At 46.8% G+C, this 21,288-nt stretch overlaps 1 protein-coding gene across 16 annotated transcripts in view; it reads right to left on the bottom strand.

Annotated features, from left to right (window-relative positions):
- Positions 1-21,288, bottom strand: part of Dysf (dysferlin) — a 202,984-nt gene that overhangs the window by 16,875 nt on the left and 164,821 nt on the right. For all 16 annotated transcript variants that reach the window (XM_021191881.2, XM_029535482.1, XM_021191876.2 and 13 more), the window contains 7 exons: positions 14,047-14,145; positions 7,937-8,065; positions 7,515-7,670; positions 5,718-5,809; positions 4,144-4,314; positions 3,231-3,373; positions 1,112-1,251 (listed from right to left, as the gene is read on the bottom strand). In XM_021191881.2, the coding sequence (XP_021047540.1) occupies positions 1,112-1,251; positions 3,231-3,373; positions 4,144-4,314; positions 5,718-5,809; positions 7,515-7,670; positions 7,937-8,065; positions 14,047-14,145 (930 nt within the window). The remainder of the gene's footprint in view (positions 1-1,111; positions 1,252-3,230; positions 3,374-4,143; positions 4,315-5,717; positions 5,810-7,514; positions 7,671-7,936; positions 8,066-14,046; positions 14,146-21,288) is intronic.

Genomic DNA, 21,288 nt, shown 5'->3' with positions numbered 1-21,288 from the left:
CACGCACGCACACACACACACACACACACACACACACACACTTCATTGCATCCATAGTTTCTAGACACCTGCCTAGAGTGCACACCTGGGGCCCAGGCCAAAGGAAATGAAACTCAGGCCTGCCTGCTTGTCTACTAGAAAGAGGCTCGGCACTTAGCAATAAGAGGGAGCCTAGACAGGCCGATGCAGGACCCACTATGGAGGAAAGGTCACTGCCCACCAGACACAGGCTGCTCAGAGACAGTGATGTGTCGGCTGAGGTTCAGCATGCAGAGAATAGTCTGTGAAATGCCACAGAGGGCCAGGGAGCCAGGGTTTAATTATAAGTACTTGGGTCTCTGTGACAGAAGTCACTTTCCCTGCCCCCTGGCCTCTGCAAACCTAGGATATTAGGATATTAGTCTCTCTCTCTCTCTCTCTCTCTCTCTCTCTCTCTCTCTCTCTCTCTCTCTCTCATTCTCTCTCTCTCACTCTCTCTCTCAAAATGCGAGAACAACCTCCATTTAATAATATCCATACGATCATGAGGCTGGAAGACAAGCGGGTTTAACCTGAGCTGCTCTGTGGGGCTGGGAGCCAAGCTAAGAAAGTGCCTGTTTCTCTCAAAGGCACCCTCAGAGCTTCCCCTGGCTTTTCTTCCCTCTCCCCATCCTACACGGAGCCTGCTTCCTCAACCAGCCTGGCTTGGCTGCCAGTCTTAAGCTTGCTGTCTGTGTTCACCCATCTTCCGAAAGGGAAGCTCGCAGCCCTCCTCACTACTCTCTCTGTGGACCTCTACCATTCTGCAGTTCCTGGATCTAGTCTGACCCCTCAACTGGAGCTCAGTATAGAATGGCCTTCTGGGACTAAACCAGTAATGATGGCAGAAACAGAGAACATCCTTAGGTCAGGTTGAAACGGAAAGGTTTCAGATGCCCAGGCAAGTCATGTGCCTAAAGCAAGAACTGTCATTGTCTCCCTGGCAGTAAGGGTTAGGCCCCAAGAGCCCATGTAGACCACTCTATAAAGACAGGAGCCATGGGGGTGAGGGTGACCATGGAGGAGGTGACTGCTCTACCTATCCTTAGGACTCGGGTCTGACGACTCTACAGCCCAGGGGGCAAGGGCTTACCTGCTCAATATCTGGCTGCAGAGGACTATAAAGAGGCCGTGACTCCACATGCTCAGGGACCAAGCCTTGTTGCTGAAGGATATGCAGGGCTAAGCGTTCCTCCACTGGGCCCAGGTGTGGGTTTGGGAGTCTGCCAGCCTCTGCCCCAGGGGGAAAAAGTGGATGAGAATGTGAGAGACAAGACACACCAGAGCTGCCTTCCTCTGAAGACTACCTAGAACTCTTGAGAGCAACAGGGAGTCCCTCATCCCCACAGACCATCCCCACAACGATGCACTGTGCTTAAGCCGCAATTGCCACGAGGGAAACATCACTGCCCACAGACTCCAGGCTCCGAATACAGATTCCCCGTTGCCATCCTTTCTACCAAACCTCTCCTGGAAAATTCTCCCCTTCCATCCACACTAACCGTGCTTGTCTGGCAAAGCCCACTCATCCATCTATTCTTAACTGCTCCCATCTCTGAGCCCCAGCAACCAGAATCCACAAATGTGTCATCTTAGTGCTGCCAGAACAATGATCTGGTTCACATCAGTTGTTCTCCAAATGGCAGTAGCTACACTCAGAAATCACAGCGCACACATCTACAGAGGACCCGCGGGCCATGCACTGCTCACATAAGTGTGAGCGTGTCCGATCCTTGAAGGACCCTAGCAGCTGAGTATCACCACCATCACAGTCATGGACCTTGCAGAAGCCCTACACCTGGGTATCGGGCAGAAAAGGTAAATACACACGGCTTTTGCTTCCTGCTTCCTGCGGAACTGCTCCTCCACTACCAGAGGTGACTTGGAGACAGGTAGCATGGACGGGAAGAAGCCCACTCTCATGGGCTATTACTGGGTCACTGTTCTTTTGAGCCGAGCACACCGTCACACGGTGTGTGCTACAGAGCCAGGAGTGTGGCCTGCACTCAGCTGGCTGGTAGCTTCGGGCAGGTCATTAAGTACCCCTGGCCCCAATAGCTTCATATATAAGATGAGGCAGATGCTGGACCTCAGGATTTAATGACCTAGAGCCCCTGTGCTAAAGTTGCTAGCAGAGCAGCGGGTGCCCCGGAGGAAATGAGACTCCCCCCTCAACCAGATGCACATTCTTAATGGCTGAGCCTGGCTCAAGCTCTGGGAGAGTCAGGAACACAGACCAAGGAGGAGGGGACGGGGTCCAGGCATCAAAGCCGTCATTTCCTTTTATAACCTCAGCACCAGCGCTGACATCAAACATCTCTGCAACAAGCAGGAGGCGCAGGGCCAGCTGGGCCTGTAAACACCTCAGGGAGTTGGAACTGCTCTGGGTGGGCGACTTGGGAGTGTGGGCATCTCAGACACATGGAGAGCATGTGGCGGGGCATCTCAGCTACTCTACTACCCTGGGCAGAGCCAAGTGGTAAGGGTGTGGCAAGGCTGTTAGCTTCCCCCTGGATGCTTACGTGTGGGGGTGGGATAGGGGGGCGTTGGGAATGTTCTCCAAGGTCAAGCAAGGAGGTTAGCACAACTCAGTAAGGAGAGCTCCTCAGAGGTGGATATACCACAAGCTCCCACCAGTCTCATCACCAAAGCCAAGAGAAGACAGGCCCCTGACCTCAACCTGCCTCATAGGTGCCTGAAATCTCGCTTGCTTCCTTGTGCTGTGATAAAACACTCTGGCCAAAAGCAACACAGAGGAGAAAAAGGCTGATTTGGCTTACACTTCCAGGTTATCATCTATCATGGAGGAGTAGTCAGCACGGGAGCGGAACAGAAGCCACGGAGGTTTCTGCTTACTGGCTCACTCGCCGCTCAGGCTAGCTTGCTTGCTTTCACAGACCAGGTCCACCTTTCTAGGCATGGTGCCACCCACAGTGGGCTGAGCCCCCCTGCATCAATCAAGACAATCTCTCATCGACATGGCCATGGACCAACCTAATCTAGATGATTCTTCAGTAGAGGCTCCGCTCAGATTACTCTGGGCCATGACAAGTTGACAATCAAGGTTAACCAGGACATCCTTGGATGACCTCACCCTGACCTCTGACCCACAAACTCCTTTACTCCACTGATGGGGAGGGGGGTGGTCTCCACCTGGATCTTTGTGATGAGACGAAGAGTCGTCCACAGACTGGGGCCAAAGGGCAGCTCACCTATCTCCTCAATGGTGTATTCCTTATCCTGAAATGTCACTCGGTCTGTCCGGTACACAGGGGCCTTGATCCTGTGCTGCTGGCAGAAGACATGGAGGAGCTGGGAGGGGCGGAGCTGATCTCTCCACTGATTTGGTCCAGAGCTGAGGATCAAAGACAAGACTAAGATGAGACACTCCCGGGTCACAGAGTGAGGGGCATTCAGGAGCCTTTGCACCCCACACTCACGTAGCATTGCCCATGCTCCAGTGTCATAGCTGCTGCCCTTTCTGATAGCTCAGCATCCCCATTTCACTGATGAGGAAACATGGTCCCAAAGAGCAAAGGACTGAAGCATGCATGAAGCTGGAACTCAAACTCCACGCACAACTGCCCCAGGCAGCCACAGGACTCCCTCAGACCTATCTGAAACTTGGTTTTTGTGCTATCTCCTCCTCTCCTTCTTTCTGTCCTCCCCCATCTCTCCTTCCAGGTCCCAGTGCCCTGCAGACCTCCGTGTGTGTCACAAGAGACTGAAGCCAGACATGGTGGTGCACGCCTTTAATCTCACACTCAGGAGGCAGAGGCAGGTGGATCTCTAAGTCCAAAGCCAGCCTGGTCTACAGAGTGAGTTCTGGGACAGCCAGGGCTACATCATAATCCTGTCTTTAAAAAGGGGGGAGCAAGGCTGAGTTGTGATAACATGATAGCCAGATACCAGATTCAAAGTCTAATCGTCCCAGTTACAAGCTCCTGTTTCCTTATTCACGGAATGGAAACAACTGGACTCTGCACTGGATGCTAGGGGAGAGCACGTGGGCTGGCCCCTGGTGCTGAGAATCAGGGTGGCTGGCTGACCACTGGGAAGCAGCCAGCTCTGGCCACTTATACACAGTAGGCCTGTGGGAGCCCACACCCAGCCTTGGACACTTACACACAGTAGGTCTGTGGGAGCCCACAGCGAGCCCCAAACTTGGACAGCAGCCTGTTCTCCAGGTCAATGACCGTCTCCCCTATCTTCTCATCCTTGGAGAGCAGGTCGTAGTCGTAGAGTGTGATCTTCAGGTCCTTCTCCAGAGGGAGAGTGCAGGTGAGTTCAAACATCCTGCAGGAGGGCCGGTGGCATCAAGGATACTGCAAACCCGATGGCATCCACCCAGTGGGGAATCAAGGGGCAGGAGGGCAAGGGCAGGAGATTGAAAGCTGTCCTAGGGAGGTGACCCTCCTGAGCTCTCCTGTTGCTCCTAAAACAACCCACCCACAGCGCAGCTGGACCGGGCATGCCTCTATGTACACCCCCTCCCCATGTCTGCTGTCTCTATGTCTCTCTCCCTCTGCTGTGTGTGTGTGTGTGTGTGTGTGTGTGTGTGCGTGTGTGTGTGTGTGTGTATGTAAATGTGTGCCAGCATTTTGAAATATGAGCTGACTGCCTGGTTCATATACTCCATAATGAATAGACAATGAGATGGAATACAACATTGATATCTGTTTCTACATGGCACAGAGAGAGAGAGAGAGAGAGAGAGAGAGAGAGAGAGAGAGAGAGAGATGAGACTCTGCTACTGAGGGCATGACCGGGACCTACTTTCAGGAACTCCTAGGACAGTTTCCAAGATGGGATAGAAGGAAGGTTTATGAAAGGGGCTCTTGGGAAAGAGCTCCTGTGAAGTGTACACACACACACACACACACACACACACACACACACACACCCTCCCCATAACTACAAGCCCTGTAGCAGCTGTCAGAGCTCATCAGACCTCTTCTGTCTACCGTCCCTCATCTCCTAACCATGGTGGAAAACTGTTTCTGGCTGGGACTCTCTCCAAAGTCTAAAAGCAAAGTGACCTCAACTTAGCAAACAGATGCCAGTGTAGGGATACAGTGTGTTACTTGCTACATGGGGAGACCAGGACTCCAAAGGTGCTAGAGACACAACAGCCAAAGGCCTCCCTCACCCCAACACACTCCTGACCAAACAGAACCCATGAGCCACCCACACACCCTAGCACTCTTAGCCCTCTTCCATGGCTCTTAGTCATGTGCCCTGGCTGTCTTGACCTACCTCCATCCCCTAGCTGCGTACCACAGAAGCATACAGGGCACTAAGAGACTAACTGCTGGTCACTTGGCATCTGGGATAGATGGGGACACTGGTGGAAAATGGGTAAGTCCTCATATACTCTCCCAATGACAGTGTCCTCCTCTGGACAAAGGTACCACTCAGGTAAGACTGTAAGGGGAAGGTGGGGTGAAGCATTGATGGGAAGTCTATGCTATAGGAAGTGCATCTTCTGAATGCTCATGTAGGTCTCTAGTCTCTGAGGTAACTGTTTCTGTGCTTAGCAAGATGCTCCTGATAGGGTTCAAGCCTGCGCTCACAGACATAAAAGATCCAAGATAAAAGTCCTGCCCAAGGAAATAGAGACTTTCCAAGTGGTGGCAGCCACATGTGTGAGTTAGCCATAGCAGACCCTCTACTTGAAACCCAAGGCACCTTCCACTTACTTTCCAAACACAGGCTCCAGGGTGCACGGGACGTAGTTATCCTGGTCACTCACTGATTTCTTCCCTATGGAGATCTTGATGTAAGGGTCGCACTGGAAGATATAGAAATGTACAAGTAAAAACACTGGACCAAGGTGTCTTTGGGGGCTTCTAGCTGCCAATGGCCATCAGGGAGCTGTGATGCAGACTGTCCTGTCAGGCCAGGGCCTGTCCTCCAAACCACACCACATCATAACATACCTTATCACACATACCTCACAACATCCCTCACCCTGTCACACATTATGGCTGGACATGTCTTCCAGCCTCAGCCCTAGCAGTGGGAAGGGACATCTGAGTGTCCTCTACTCCTGACCCCTCTGGTACATGGGGAGAGGTGGGTGTGGTTAGACTCCTGACCCACTGACACACAAGGAAGGCTACCCTACCCTCATACACACAAGACCATATATTCTTTGGACAGGTTGGGGTGCTCCCTATTTCCAAGTGTCCTATTACCAAAGATGAAAGAAGACAGACTGGACCACATTTTGTCCACCTAGAATAGCCTAAGCCTGTCTTCTGGATGCTACCTCTAAGCAACAGCAGACTTCCCATCATCCTGCAGGAGTATGACATAAAAGAGGAACAAGAGCTAGCACAGTGACATAAGACTGCAAGTACACGAGCCAGGGTGACAGCCATATCTTGGAGGCCATCTGGGCTGCTCAGGCTAAGCAGCAATCTGCATTGGACTTAGGAGCACGTAACTTCTCATCACTGAAAGGTAGGACCATGGTGGGATATGGGATACCAAGCTTCTACCTCAAACCTTGGGGACACACATGGGGCCTAAATCTATCTAAGGGGACAAGGAAGGGCTCAGGTTTGTACCTCTGAACTCCAATGGCCCACTCCTGCCTTTCTGTTCTCCCTCCTTTTCCAACTCTCTCTGTACACCCACTCTTCTCATTTAGGCCTCCCTCTTCCATTTCTGGCCATAACTAAGCTCTTTCTCTTGCTTTAGACATGAAATTTAAGGGAAGATCTAAAACTCAGAAATCCAGATAGATGATGTTTTATTATGGTATTTTGTGAGCATGAGAGATGGCTCAGAGGTCAAGAATTGGCTGCTCTTCCAGAGGACCCAGGTTCTATTTCCAACACCCACATGTCAGCTCACAATTGTCTCTAACTCCAGTTCCAGGAGATCTAATGACACATTCTTCTGGCCTCTGTGGACACCAGGCACGTACATGGTATATACACACAAAATACCCATACACATAAAATAATAATAAAAATATATTTTACAAAACCAGTACCAACAGACCATCAACATTAGCAGAACAAACCTTCCTGGTTACCTTCTGTCTCCAGCCCCACGGCCCACAGAAGTCACCATTCCTGTGCCTTCCCTCCTGGTACTTCTTCCCACCAAGCTCTTAAACCTTTCCAGGCTCAGTCCGAACCTCTGTCCCACTTTACCACATGCAATAGCCCAGTTCTACCCATTAGCTGAGCAGTCAGCCTTCAGACCTCCATCTCAAAGCCCAACTTTTCCCCAGCCTACCAATGGTCATGTGCCCATAAGGGTTCTTCTCCTCCCTTCCTTCAAGGTTTCCCCATTTTTTCCAGAAGCCCAAACTAACTTTAGCCTTCCCGGACCTCACAAACATCCCCAGCTCCCACTTAGTTCTGCAGCATCTTTTGGTTCCCTGGTTTACTGTGGCCTTCTTCGGACAGAAACTCTGTCTGCTTTCTGCAAGACATGCTTGCTACTGTTCTCAGGGGACCAAAGGCTCCAAGAATGTTTACCTTGCCATTGGGGTCCTTGGGCTGTAAGCCAAATGCTCGGACAATGTAAATACGGACCAAGCATTCCTGGGGACCCTGAGCAGCCAGCTGATGGAATTGTCTCGGGGGCATGGGGATGGCTGGATCTTCTGGGAGGGGATAAATTTTGAAAAGACCCTGAAAGAAATGGGAACTCGATTTTTATTTTTGTCACCATGGTCAATAACACAGTAACCAACAAGACCATCACTCTCATTTCTGAACACCATCACCATGGAAACCATGTAGCCCCAAATCATCCCACACCACCATCCAATTCTGCATCAATCACAAGGTCATTCCCAAGGACAGCAACAGCAGCACCATGGTCACTATTGCCACCACCCCTTTTCTGTTCAGCTATTGCTGAAACCTCACAATCATAGGCCAAGCCAGAGGCAGACCTTAAATTCTCCGATGACAGAGGGATCGTCTGTCTCCTCCTGAGTCCTGCCCCGGTAGAGCTTGAAGGTGTTACAAAAGTCAGACAGGCCTCCAAAAGCCTCCACATTCTCCAGCTGTGTGTCATAGACCTGTCATGGGGATGAGAAAGAACTCAAGGGTGAGAAAGTAGGGGGACAGAAGGGAAGAAGCAGGAACGAGAGGGAAACAAGGCAGTGTAAAGGAAGGGGGAGGGACAGAGGAGGAAAAAAAAAACGGTGCATTTGACTGACAGGCTCAAAAATAACAGAGGAACAAAAGCAAACAGAAGGTCAGGGTTGGAGGGCAGAGGAGGGAAGGAAAGAGAGAAAGAAATGGGAAGAAAACGCCAGAGAAGGGAGAGGGGGAAGACATCTATTAGTCTCTTAGGGTGTAAGGTTTCAGAATAATCAAAAGTTCAAATTATCTGGCACTTACAAAAGTGAACGTTTTTTAAGGGATTAAGACTACAGAGAAGACCGAGCAGGGGTGGTGCATGCCTTTAATCCCACCACTGAGAAGTTAGAGGCAGGCATATCTCCATGATATCTCCTCTCAAGGCCAGCCTGGTCTACAGAGGGAGTTCCAGAACAGCCAGGGCTACACAGAGAAACCCTGTCTCAAACAAACAAAGAAAAGAAAAGAAAAGCAAACGAACAGAACCCTACTATTTGGTCTCAGACTACAATGCTTAATTGGCTTCCAATCTCTTATAATTAACATCCATTCTTAAGGTTAAAAATGGCTGCTTTGGCTCTAAGTTCAAAGTCGAGTGTTATATCGCTGCCCCCTTAATATTCAACAAGTTGGGTTTATTTCCTCTTCTTGTCAAATTTCGTGTTTTGCTTATTTGCTTGTTTCTTTCTTTGTTAAGTGCAAGCTGGGTGAGAGTGGTGTATGCCTTTAATCCCAGCACTGGGGAGTCAGAGAGGCAGATGGATCTTTGTGAGTTTGAGGCCATCTTGACCTAAACAATGAATTCCAGGTCACCAAGAGCTCAACAAGGACAGGAGGGGAGGGAGGAGCAGCAGGAGAAGGAAAAACGTAATGAATGACTGGTTGTACATTTATTGATAAGGCAGATAGTTTGAATCTAAGGTTTACGAACATTTTAGATTCAGATAGTCATGTGAATTTCTAGTTTCTTGTTTTCCTAAAATTCCTTCATGGTGTGTTCCCCAACCTCATCCCCACGCTCCTCCTCCTCTTCTTCTTTCTCTTCCCCCATCACCCAGCTTTAGGTAAGACTCTCCTCCCCAGTGTTTACCTTGATACAATTTGCTTAGAATCTATTCACCTATATAATTTTCCAACTTGACCAAAGATCTGCCAACTCCATTTATTCTACAACAGGACAGTCCCTGTGCCTCTCACCTTTCTAACTTTTATCATGGTTACTCTCTACATCTTCAGTGAGGATGGTGTCTCCAAGGTCTTGTCACCCTGAACCTCCCCCGTCTTCGCTTGGGTTTCAGGGGACAATGTGATCACAAGCGCTTCCTCTGCTGTGGTCTTCCCAAGTCCCAGCTGCTTGGTCCTCTTGCGTCTCTTCACCAGCAGGGTGTTTTCCACGTGCTTGGCGGGCAGTATGGTTGATCCTAGGATCCTGTCCCCTGTGTGTCACTGACAATCCTGTGTGTGCTGTTTCAGGGACTCTGGACTTTTACAGTCACTGAAGTCACCTTGATTTGTTTTCTATTTTAAATGGCTTTGATATTCTCAGGGGTATGGGAACAATGAGTATGACTACCTAAGGAATTCCTTCTTACCTTTGAAGTAGAGTATGCATCCCAGTCTAGACTATGTCTGAAGCTGACCAATTAAGGTCAACTGTCTTCACTCACAAAGGACCTTTTCAAACTATGTATGTATGTATGTATGTATGTATGTATGTATGTATGTATGTATGTATGTATGTATTCAGGTGTTGTTTCACAACTGTGAAATTTGAGTAAATGATTACATGTTGCTCTGTTTAACTTCACTGTTTGGGGTGTCAACTTCAAAGTCTCTAATCATACCAGCGTCTGGTCTCCTGTCCCTGGCTAATTCATCTGTCACTTTCTCTGTATTCCGCAGGACCTTTTCTCCCTTTTCTTTCCTCATGACTAGCAGATCTACGCCCAACTGTGGTTTCTGCGTGGTCATTCTGCCTTGTCCACATTTGCAAGATTACGCTTTCTTCTTTCTTGAGAGTCCGTCCTTCCAGTTTGTAGATCATGTCCATTCTTGGGCTCCTTCCTTCATGCTTCACATCTGAAATTTCCTTTCTAAAAAGTTCATGGCAAAACATTTCTTCTCTGTTCCCAGGGAAGACAGGTCCGGTAGGCACGTGTCCTTTTTGATTGGTTTGATTTCTACTTTCTCTTCCTTTTTTCCACTTTGTAATTTTGGGTTAATGTTATGCAGTCACATTTACTAACCACTAAGTGAGTTGGCTTTCCCTAGCCTGGCCGTTTCCTTCCTTCCCACTATGGAGGCGCACGGCCTCCTACAGACTCAGGCTCCTCCATGTCGCTCCACCTTCCCAGCTCTAATGAGTCCAACCAGGTTTAGGCTTCTGTATTAGTTTGACCTCCTTCAAAGCTCCTGCAGCTTTGGAAACAGGGGGTATACTCCCTACTCCGTGGTGCAAGCACTTCGTTCTGACACTATTATGAAAATTTCCAACTTACAGAAAAGTAAAGAGAGACAGCGACAGACACCACCTCCCAGCCCCGCCCCGTGCATCCCCCTCCTGTCTGACACGGTTACCAACATTCCCACATTTGGAAGAAATGGAAGTTTCACTGGACTTTGTGTGAGAGCCCCGTCCCCATGAGCTACCATCATCCTTCATGTCCCGTGGACTCTGCCCAATCTCAATTGTCCTTGAGCAGCCCGTACTTATATTCTGGAGTCTGTGGCTTTTATTTGTTTCCAGCTTTTCTGAAAAATGGATTTTGTGGGTTTGAATGATTTCCAAGAGAAAAGGGGAGAAGTGCTGACTTATGCAGCTGCGCTCACACTTGAGTCAGAATGAAATACTCTGTAGATTTCCAACTGGATGGACTTTTTGTTTAAATGTATTAATTGCACTTTAATATGTCCTGACTGAGTTCTGTCTGGGGTAACTTATTACTAACCTAATTTGTGATCAGGCTTTGTAAATGTTCTCTGAGCATGAGGAGGAAAATGTGTTCTTTATTATTATTATTATTATCATCGCTTTTGTCTTCCTTTTTTATCATTTTTGTTTTCTGTTTCAAAGCTGTAGATTTAGCATTCATTATGTTAAGCTGCAACTTAACTAGCTGTAGTTTTTTTAAAGAGCCTTAGTTTGGTTCTGTTATTTACTATTATTTATTGTGGTCCAAGAAGTAGTAACATTAAATTTTCCTCTTCAATTTTAATAGCTGTCATTTTGAGACGCTACTTTGCTTACATATTCCTAACTATTTTTTCCCTGAGCATTTCAAAGTTCTGGGAGCCTTTACTTAGGAAATAATATCTTTTATTAAAGAAAAAAATTACTGTTTTGTTCTTTGCTTTTTCCTTTAGATTGTACCAGATTCCTCCTTATTTACACTTATCTAATTATATCTCCCAAAATGTTGCTTCCTGAAATGCTTGGTTTTTTCCCAGCCATTCTGTTCTTTTTCTTTTTCTTTTTCTTTTTCTTTTTCTTTTTCTTTTTCTTTTTCTTTTTCTTTTTCTTTTTCAAGTGTCTTTTAAGGAGAGTACAGTGAATTTTGACTTTTAATGTAGATTAGAAGTCCTTATCGCTTAGCATGAGAGTTTGATCCATTCTTGTTTATTAGGAAAGCTAATATGTTCTTGACTTTTCCTGCATTCTTTCTGAATTCTGATTGTAATGCATTCTTGCTGTGCACTATAATTTCTTTGCTACTTAGGCGATGAGCTCTTACCCACTTTGCTAGCGACTGCAGGGTGTAGCCGTTGTTTTCTTGCTCTCTACCTGTGTGCACTACTTTCTCCACCGTACTCTAAGCTGGTGTTGTTGGTAGCCATGGTTTTCTTCCATTTGCTGATATTAAAGGACCAGCATTCCTCCCAGGTCTAGTTCTCCCTCAGAAATAGTTGGGATGCCTTTGTTCTGGAGAGCCTCTGCTCACTTGGCAGCTGTTGGAGACCTCCTTGGAGAGGTCAAGCTGGAGGCCGAGTGCCAGTTCTGCATCCGGCATCCTCCTGAGGAATGAGGGGCTGGGGCCTCTGGCCACCCTGGCAGATATCCTCACCCTTGCTTCCTTTGTCACATTTCTTGGCATAGCCACAGTTCCACATGCCAGACCTAAGTGGCCAAACCTTCTTCCTGGTGTGCAAATAGTTCTGTCTGTCTGCCCAGCCTCATACACCCAGCCACGGAGCCAGAAGTACTTGCTGTCTAAGGTGCTGCTGGGCTACTGCAGCTTCCAGGAAGGACAGCCAGGACATCAGGCAAACTCCAGTGAACCTGAAGGATGTGGTCACTTTGTGAAACTACCCCCAGAGTCCTCACCCAGGGGACTGTGATGGCAGAGGACCCAGCCCTCCCCAACCCCAACTAGCTGAACCTTCCCCTAGTCCAGCCTCTTGAGAACACATCCCTCTCCTAGCCTGTGCCCTGTGATTGTTCATCTAGTCATGAAGAAGTGGTGGAATACAAACTTGTTCTCAGAGTCCAGAAAAGATGCTATTAATCATATGATTGTACTCAAGTCTCCGATAGAAAAATAAGTAATCTTCGGGTAAGTATATCCCATGCCACATTTAAACCATACTTAACATTAAAAGTCATATATTGCATCTGACATCGGATGTAACTGGCCACCCAACAATGGACACCACATGACACCCTGGGGAACAATTTTTGAGTCATCTTTAACTATCTTTCTAAAAACTCATCTACCTTGAAAAGGTATAATTATATTTGTAGAATTTTCTCAAAATACCAGACATTGGAGGACACATCTCTGTTTTTATCCACAAGACAAAGTTTAGCATCTTAATTATACTTGCTAGGTAGCTTCTCTCTCGTGGGGGTCAAAGCTTGGAGGCCAGAGGTATATTCTTAATTGGATTCCATATTTGATCCCACTACAGAAACCCTACTGGAGAACAATTTTCCAAAGCCCCCCAATGCAAGAGCAGAGCACCAGGAACCCCTCTGCACCACCGTGGTTAGGAACATCCGTGAGTCACCATTTCAGTAATTATTCAGTAATTCTTCAGTAATTTGAAAATCTGTGGAAGGAAGTCCTTACTTTCCTTTTATGTTTGGGGAAAGTTGAAGTGGCATTTTAGCCCAAACAGTAAACATTTTTTCACCTTTAAATGTTTCAAAATTTTCTCCCTTTTCTGTCTTTTTAGATTTATTTGTTTATTTGGTGTGTGTGTGTGTGTGTGTGTGTGTGTGTGTATGTGTGTATGTGTGTGTATATGTGTGTGTATATGTGTGTGTAGGGGTATGTGTGTGTATGTGTGTGTATGTATGTGTATGTGTGTGTATGTGTGTATGTGTGTGTGTATGTGTGTGTATGTAAGTGTATGTGTGTGTATGTGTGTATATGTGTGTGTATGTATGTATGTATATGTATGTATGTATATGTATGTGTTTATGTATATGTATGTGTGTGTAGGTGTGTGTGTGTGTGTGTGTGTGTGTGTGTGTGTGTATGTGTGTGTGTGTGTACACTCATGCACTCATGCCTCAGCACACACATGGACTTTTGTGTTGTGGGCCCAGGGACTCACACTTGGGTTGTCAGCCTTGGTGGTAAGCACTTTTACCCATGAGCCATCTCACAATGTGTTCTATTTCTCTTTCATCCCTCGCTACCAGGGGTTAAACCTGGGTCCCCACAAATACTGGCCAATGCTCTACAGAACTCATGCCACAACCATCATTATAGTATTGCCAACTCTGCCCCTCAAATACTTTCTTGCTTAGCCTCGTCCGCAGTGATTTCTTGTTCTAAGTCCATGCTCTGAAGTGGTGTGGTCAACTGTTCATAAGACTCATGAGAACATCTCTGTCTTCCGCCGTCGCCCCTCATGCTCATCCCTGAACCTGGCAGCTGCTGGGCTGGGGGTGCATTCAGGAGAGAGGTCTTACCTTCAGGGTGTCAAAATCCTTCTCCAGGTAGGAACCACACTTTTCCCTCTCCCCGACAGAAGCAAAGAATTTGCTCCACCAGTCAATAAACTCCTCCTCCTGAGCAAAGAGAAAGACAGAGAGGGCTTAGGAGATCGTCTGCCAACCAAGGCCTGCTGAATGGGATGCTTCCTCTTAAGGCTTCATGCAGGCTGACCAGGATCCCAAGGCTTGCCTGCAAGTAATTATGATTAGGAGGTGAGTTCTAGGATAGCCAGGGTTGTTACACAAATTAACTGTGTCTTGAAAAACAAACAAACAAACAAACAAACAGGGAGCATGGAAATCAGTGAGCCAGAAACCTCTGATTCTCTGTAGTGAAGGCCATGCAGACATTTTAATGGTGCTGAGCAACTGAGGTCCAGGCCTAGGTCCACCCCCATTCCTGCTTCCCATCAGGCACTTGAGCCTTTCTTGTCTTTCTGTGAAGCTGGCATAACCACAGAGGCATCCCAGGGATAAACTGGCTGAGGTCCAGGATATGCAGAGCTCTCTGCCAGGAGGATGTCAAGAATACATTGCCTAGAAGTATGATAAGGTAGAGCCAGGGCAGCTCAAGGGCCATCTCACTGCTCTGCTTTCTGCAGTGGGAACCAGAACATGGACTTCTGTCAAGGTGGAATCAAGGTAGAGTCCCTGAAGATCGGCAAACGTTTGCTACATGACTTCATTCACAGGACACTAAGTGAGGGGTGCTAGTCTAGTAGACAGGAAACTGTGACACCTCACTCTGCCCTTTCTGTCTTCATCAGTCATCTTCACTGGGAGGGGCCGCTGCCTGCCCCACAAACCTCCATCCACACCTTCCAGCTCAGCTCTTGCTTCAGCCCTTCCCCAGCTGTGTCCTAGGGTGTGCCTCTCCCTTAGAGACTCAGCAAGTGCCCTGAAGGCTCTGCCTCCAGAAACCTGCTTGTCCCAACTGAAACCCAGATAGTCTGTCGAGAAGAACTAAGAACAAGATGTCTATAGAGAACATTCTGGAACCATGACTGAAGACTGTGTAGGGCCTTTCCCAGAAGCTGCATTCACCTATGTGGTGAGCTGAGTTTTTGTCATTTAACATGAAAACGCTTAGTGTTCCTCTAAGCCAAACCCATTGAGTTCTCTCTTTTGAATAGGCCAGGCCAAGGGCCCTAGAAGGCAGTGAGGATACCAGAAGTACCCAGAGGTCCATGCTGGAAGTACCGTCCTAGCTCCCTCCAAAGGTATCCCAGACAGCAGAAAATGAGCGTCAGTGTGGGGCTGTCACTTACCAGGAGGATCTTCTGCAGCCACAAAAGAAAAAACAGGGTCAGATGGATTAAAGTGCAGGGAAGGCAGAACTTCAGGATTTACAGCACTCCAAAAGACAATGGCACAGAGCAACGCGAGAAACTGCTGTAGCATGCACATATGTGTGTGTGTGCACACACACACAGACTCACACTGAACACACACAATGACCAGCACACAGGAAACAATGTTTACACAGTCACATCTGACGGAGACAGATGTGCCAGAGCATCCATGTACTCGACAAAATCCGTAGAGAACATACAGGAACACAGAGACAAGCACGCGGATTTAGGTCCAAGAGGTTAGAATGGAACCCCGTTTAGCTGTTCAGCTCTTCCTAAACCTTATTTTCTTTCCCTTCCATTCCAGGTTCTTAAATTTTTGACTTAAGTCAGGAAAGACAGTCAGTCAACCAGCATATTTTGTACAAAGAAAAGACAGAAACATGAGAGTTGTCGAAAAGATAGTATATATTTCTCTATCTTTAAACGTGTGCACACTTACACACACACACACACACACACACACACACACACAGGAGTTGGGTGCAGAAGCTAGGAGACAGAGGATAATGATACCATCAACAGTGACACCCAAATAGACAGCTTTGTGAAAGCTGAAAACAGGAAGCATACCTTTATTTATTTCTGGCACTCTTGCAGCCCTTAGGGGGAAAAAAGCCAAAAGCAGGGCTCAATAAAAACTCAGAAATAAACTCACGCTGGTCACCTCTCTGACCATTCAATAAAGCTTACAGTTAATAAGAAGTGATAAAATGGAAATCCCAGGCTATTAGACATTTAAAGACATGTTCTTATAACCCCGCTGAGAAAACCAAGACTAAATCCAAGACACCCAGGTTGCAGACAAGCTCGTTTGCATGGAAAACTCAATCTGAAATGCTTTCTCCTTTGTACAACAAGAATGAAAATAAATAAGCTGATAATTTATGAAATCGGAAAAAAAAAAGCAGGGGAATTGTAAGCAAAATATAAAACATAAATTTAAAGTAAAGTTGTAAGGGAATGAGCATATCAAAAAGCAGAATGTGGCCATTGATAATTAACCCCCTCAAAAAGGAGATGTATATTCATCAAACTAATTTCAAAGATTAGATACATATTGGCAATTGGAAAGATGAAATAAAAAGACATTGTGGCGAAGAATAAAGTGGGCCTAAATCCATAACAAAATCCTGAAAGATCCAGAAGGAGGAGCTTTAAAAAAAAAAAAAGAATGCCAGCATCAATGCAAAAATAATAGGAAACAAGAAGAGGTTGCTGGCCCCGAAAGAGAAAGCAGTTTCAAAAAATACCGTCCAAGGAAGCTATCAAGCCAGGAGGGTTTTTGCTTGGAAGAACATTCTACCAGTCTTTAAAGAATAAATTATTCTTTGCTGCACAGCACAGAAAAAAAAAAAAAAAAAAAGGAAAAAAAATTTCCATTCATTTTAGGAAACAAAGCCTGACAGAGAAATACAGAGGTGGGGGTTGGGGGGAGATAAATAACTCTCATCCCTGAACACAGATACAGAGACTCCAAATGAGCAGGTTGCCCCAGCAGGCCTGGAGAGCTCTAGCTGGCTCATTCAAGAACATGAAAATGGCTCACTGGAGATGGCTAAGAGTCGTGGGCCAGGTAAGCTGTAAACACCTGTGATTCCAGCATTCTAGAGGCTGAGGCAGAAGCATTTCCACCAGTGTGATATCAGCCTGGGCTACATTCGAGCCTGGATCCAGGGAAAACAGAACTGAGGGGATGGAGTGATGGATCCTGAGGGGATGGAGTGATGGATCAAAGGTTAAGAGCACTTGCTGCTCTTGAAGATGACCCGGGTTTGGTTCCCATCACCCACATGCTAACTGACAATCATTTGTAATACTACTTCCAGGGTATCTACCGCCCTTTTTTGGCCTCCTCAGTCACTACAAACATGTAGTGTACATGCATACATACAGGCAAACACTCATACACACAAAATAAAAATAAAAAAATCTTTCTAAAATAATATGTAATAAAACATGAATTATATGATCTTGTTTTAGTATAAAGATTAAACACAAAATATTCAAAGTTATTGCTTCTGAATAAATAGACTAAGTATTTTTATTTGTTTCTTATGTTCTTTTGTGAGCCACACAAAGAATTTTGAGTTGTTATTGTTGTTGTTGCTGTTGTTGTTGTATGGAAGTATTGCTTTCATAACTTTTTGGAAATTGGCTTTGGGAGACTAGAGGGGGGTAGGAGGGGTATTGCAATAGGTTTTAAGATGACATTGTTGAGTTGGTTCTCTCCTTCCTCCTCTACCTACATAGGTTACAGGAATCGAACTCAGTTCACCAGGACTGTGCAGCAAGTGCTTTGCCCACCTCACCAACCCTCCACAAGACACTGTTTTCAACTTACGTGAAGAATAGTAACATGCGTCAAAAGACACTATCAAGAATGGGAAGAGAACATCTGGCAGGATGGGAGGGAAATATTCGCAAATCATATATCTGATAAGAAACAACTCACACACCTCAATGATTTTTTTTTTTTAATACAAAAATGGGCAATGACTCAGCAGTTAAAAATTTCAAACTACAGCCAGGCAGTGGTGTTACATGCCTTTAATCCCAGCACTCAGGAGGCTGAGTTAGAGGCCAGCCTGGTCTACAGAATGAGTTCCAGGAAAGAGAGGGCTACACAGAGAAACTCTGCCTCAGGAAAAAAATTCATACTACTCTTGTAGAGAACTCAGGTCTAGACCCGAATACTCATGTGGTCTGTCAGAACCATGTATAACTCCAGTTCCAGGGAATCAATCTGGTGCCTTCTGATCTCCAAGGATTCTTACATGTAGATGGTACACACAAGCTCACACAGAGATACATAAATAAAACAATAAAATAAATTTGTAGAAGTGGGCAATGGTCTTAAGATCACATTCCTCCAGGCAAAAAAACACACAGCAGCCAATCAGAAATAAAACATGGCCACTGTCCACTTTGTCATCAGGGAAATGCAAACCAAAACTACCATGAGAAACAGATAACACACTGGGGTGGATGCTCTCAGAGACACAGCAGACACATGGTAATACAGTGCCAGTGGGGATGGGAGAAGCTGGCAGCAACATAAAACATGGCAGACACTGTGGAACATCCTGGCCATCCCGGAAAGGGGCAAGCCGTGCATTCTATGTGAGCCCACTCTGCTCCTGGGACACACCCTGGAGAAATGGAGATGATACAAAAATGTGGACCTGAAAGCTCAGAGCAGACTTTCTCATAGTGGCCGCCAGGTGGGTGTGGCCCAAAAGTCTGTCTTCTGAAGAATGTTATCCACACAAGGTATGGCAACAAAAAGAAATGAAAACCTGGTGCAAGCTGCAGCCTGGAATTGAACTCTGAAAACGCGCTAAGCAAAAGCAGCTAATCACCAAAGACAACATACCGCAAGACTGCATTTGTGTAACATGAAACCCAAAGCAGAACAATGGCTGCCAGAGCCAGAGATGGTTGGAGGCTACAGGGAACTGGTGTCTTTACTACAGTGAGGAAATATTCTAAAAGGGGTTGTGGGGATGACTGTATAGCTCTTTTAATACACAGGGGGCTGGGGGCTGGAGGCTGGAGGCTGGGGGCTGGGGGCTGGGGAGTCACCAAACTGTACACTTTAAATAAGAACTTGTGTTGACACAAACATTATCAACAAAACTGTTAGAAAAAAGGGACAACTGACCAACCAAAGGCTTAGACGCACACACTAAAGACAGAAGTAGGAATCACAAGGACTTGTTCTAAGCAAGGAAGAGTTAGGTGGCCTGATAGGTGGCTCAGTGGCTATAGGTGCTTGCTGGACAAGCCTAACTCCATGAGTTCAATTCCCAGAACCATGTGAAAAGTCAGTACAGTGGTGGGCACCTGCAAAACCATCAGTCCAATGGAGAAGTAGGAGACAGTGACAGGAAATGACTCCAGATGCTCCTGGACTGCCTGGCTGGCTCGGAGCTCACCGTGAGGCAGAAACAAGGGCGATTCTGATCCAGCAAGGTGGGAGGCAAGAAATAACCCTGAAGGTTGTCATTGGCCTACCACTTATACGCTTCAGCACTCACACACACACACACACACACACACACACACACACACACACACACACTAAATTTTAAGAATTAAAATGGATATTCTTTCCTTTGTTTTTAAACAGACAAGCAGTTGTCTAAAGCCTGCTGCACAGTCATCTTTTTCTTGTTCTTTTTCTTTCTTTGACAGGGTTTCTCTGTATAGCCCTGGCTGTCCTAGAACTCACTTTGCAGACCAGGTTGGCTTCAAACTCAGAAATCCGCCTGCCTCTGCCTCCCGAGTGCTGGGATTAAAGACGTGTGCCACCACCACCCAGCCAGTCATCTTTTCCTTAAGAACAACTTTTTGTTCATTTTGCTTTGTTTTGTTTGAGACAGGAACACTCGATGTAGCCCCAACTGTCCTCAAACTCAATATATAGGCCAGGCTAGCCTCGAACTCACAGAGATCTGCCTGCCTCTGCCTTCCCAGTGCTGGGATTAAAAGGATATACTACCAGGCCCAGCAAGACCATCTTTTGTTGCTGTTGCTGTGTGTTGTTGCTGTTGTTGTTGTTGTTACTGTTACTGTTGTTGTTGTTGTTGTTGTTGTTGTTTTGAGAGTCCCATGTCTAGTAGGCTAATCTTAAATTTGCTATGGAGCAGAAGTTTAATTTACCTGGAACCCCTGATCCTCCTCCCTCCGTCTTCCAAGCACTGTGATCACAGCTATGTGCATTATTGCCTGGTTCACACAGTGCCTGGAATGGAGCCCAGAGCTCTGAGCACGCTGGGCTAATGCTCTACCTGCTGAGCTCCACCTCCAGCTTTGTCTATAATTCTTATCATTCCCTAATCCACTCGAGCTTGCTTATAAGATCAGGGACTCATGCCTCCACAGGCCTAGAGAGCAGTTCCTCCTCTGTCCCTGATGTGTGTCCCCTTGCCTGTCCAGAACATCATGGTGTGGTCCTGCCATCTGACTGCCACATCTTCTAGCCTTCACCACTGGTCCCTCATTCCTCACTCTGAGGTCCTCTGAGTATGCTTACATCAGCTATCCAGCCCCCCTTCTCTTCTATAGGTGCTCTCTCGGAGTTCTCCTCTGGTCCTATGTCTTTAAATAAAGTGGACATTAATGAGTCTCATAGGCCTAAATGACTCCTCCAAAGTCTAGCTGCCTGGTATCTGTCTGCCACTGAATCCCTTATGAGCCTCTTTAATGCCCTGTCATGTCCAGTTACCGGTAGGTTGCTGGCTCCTCCTGTAGCCTTCCTCCTATAATGAGCTGCGCCCTCCTTCCAGGTTCTCAGGCAGCTTTAGACTCCTCTCTCCCTGCCCACAGGCACGCCCCAGCATCTCTCAGACCCACCCCTAGAGCATATTTAGAATCTGCCTCACCCCACTCCCATCTCCTTGCTGCTACTCTGGTCCAGCCTTGTCCCCTCATAATGGCATCATCTCTCTTCTTACTGCCTTATTTCTAAAGCCACCCTGACCACCACAGCCCTGTAACCTGTAAATGGGTCCTGGCCCTCTCCGCGCAAAGCCTTCTGATGTCTTGTCATATAAGATAAATAAGATAAAACCTTTCCAAGAACCTCACAGGACTCAGAGGTTAGAGCCTACAGCTTTCTCCTGTCTTCTGCCTTCTTTCCATCTCATCCTCTTCCGGCCGTACTGGTCCTCCTGGTCCCACCCTCTTGTCTTTCTCTTGAAGAATCTCTATCAACCTGAGAGGAGGAATGCCTACCACCTGCTCAGAAGACCCCACTACAAACCAAAGTATGTTTCCACCGAAGTTCACCCTGGGGGGCCGGTGAGGCTACTGGGATCACTTACATAGCATGAGTGGGGGTTACTCCATAGTCAGCATGAGT

The sequence above is a fragment of the Mus pahari genome, chromosome 2 (genome assembly GCF_900095145.1).
Source record: "Mus pahari chromosome 2, PAHARI_EIJ_v1.1, whole genome shotgun sequence".
Lineage (NCBI taxonomy): Eukaryota > Metazoa > Chordata > Mammalia > Rodentia > Muridae > Mus > Mus pahari.
This window is presented reverse-complemented; position numbering and strand designations above follow the sequence as displayed.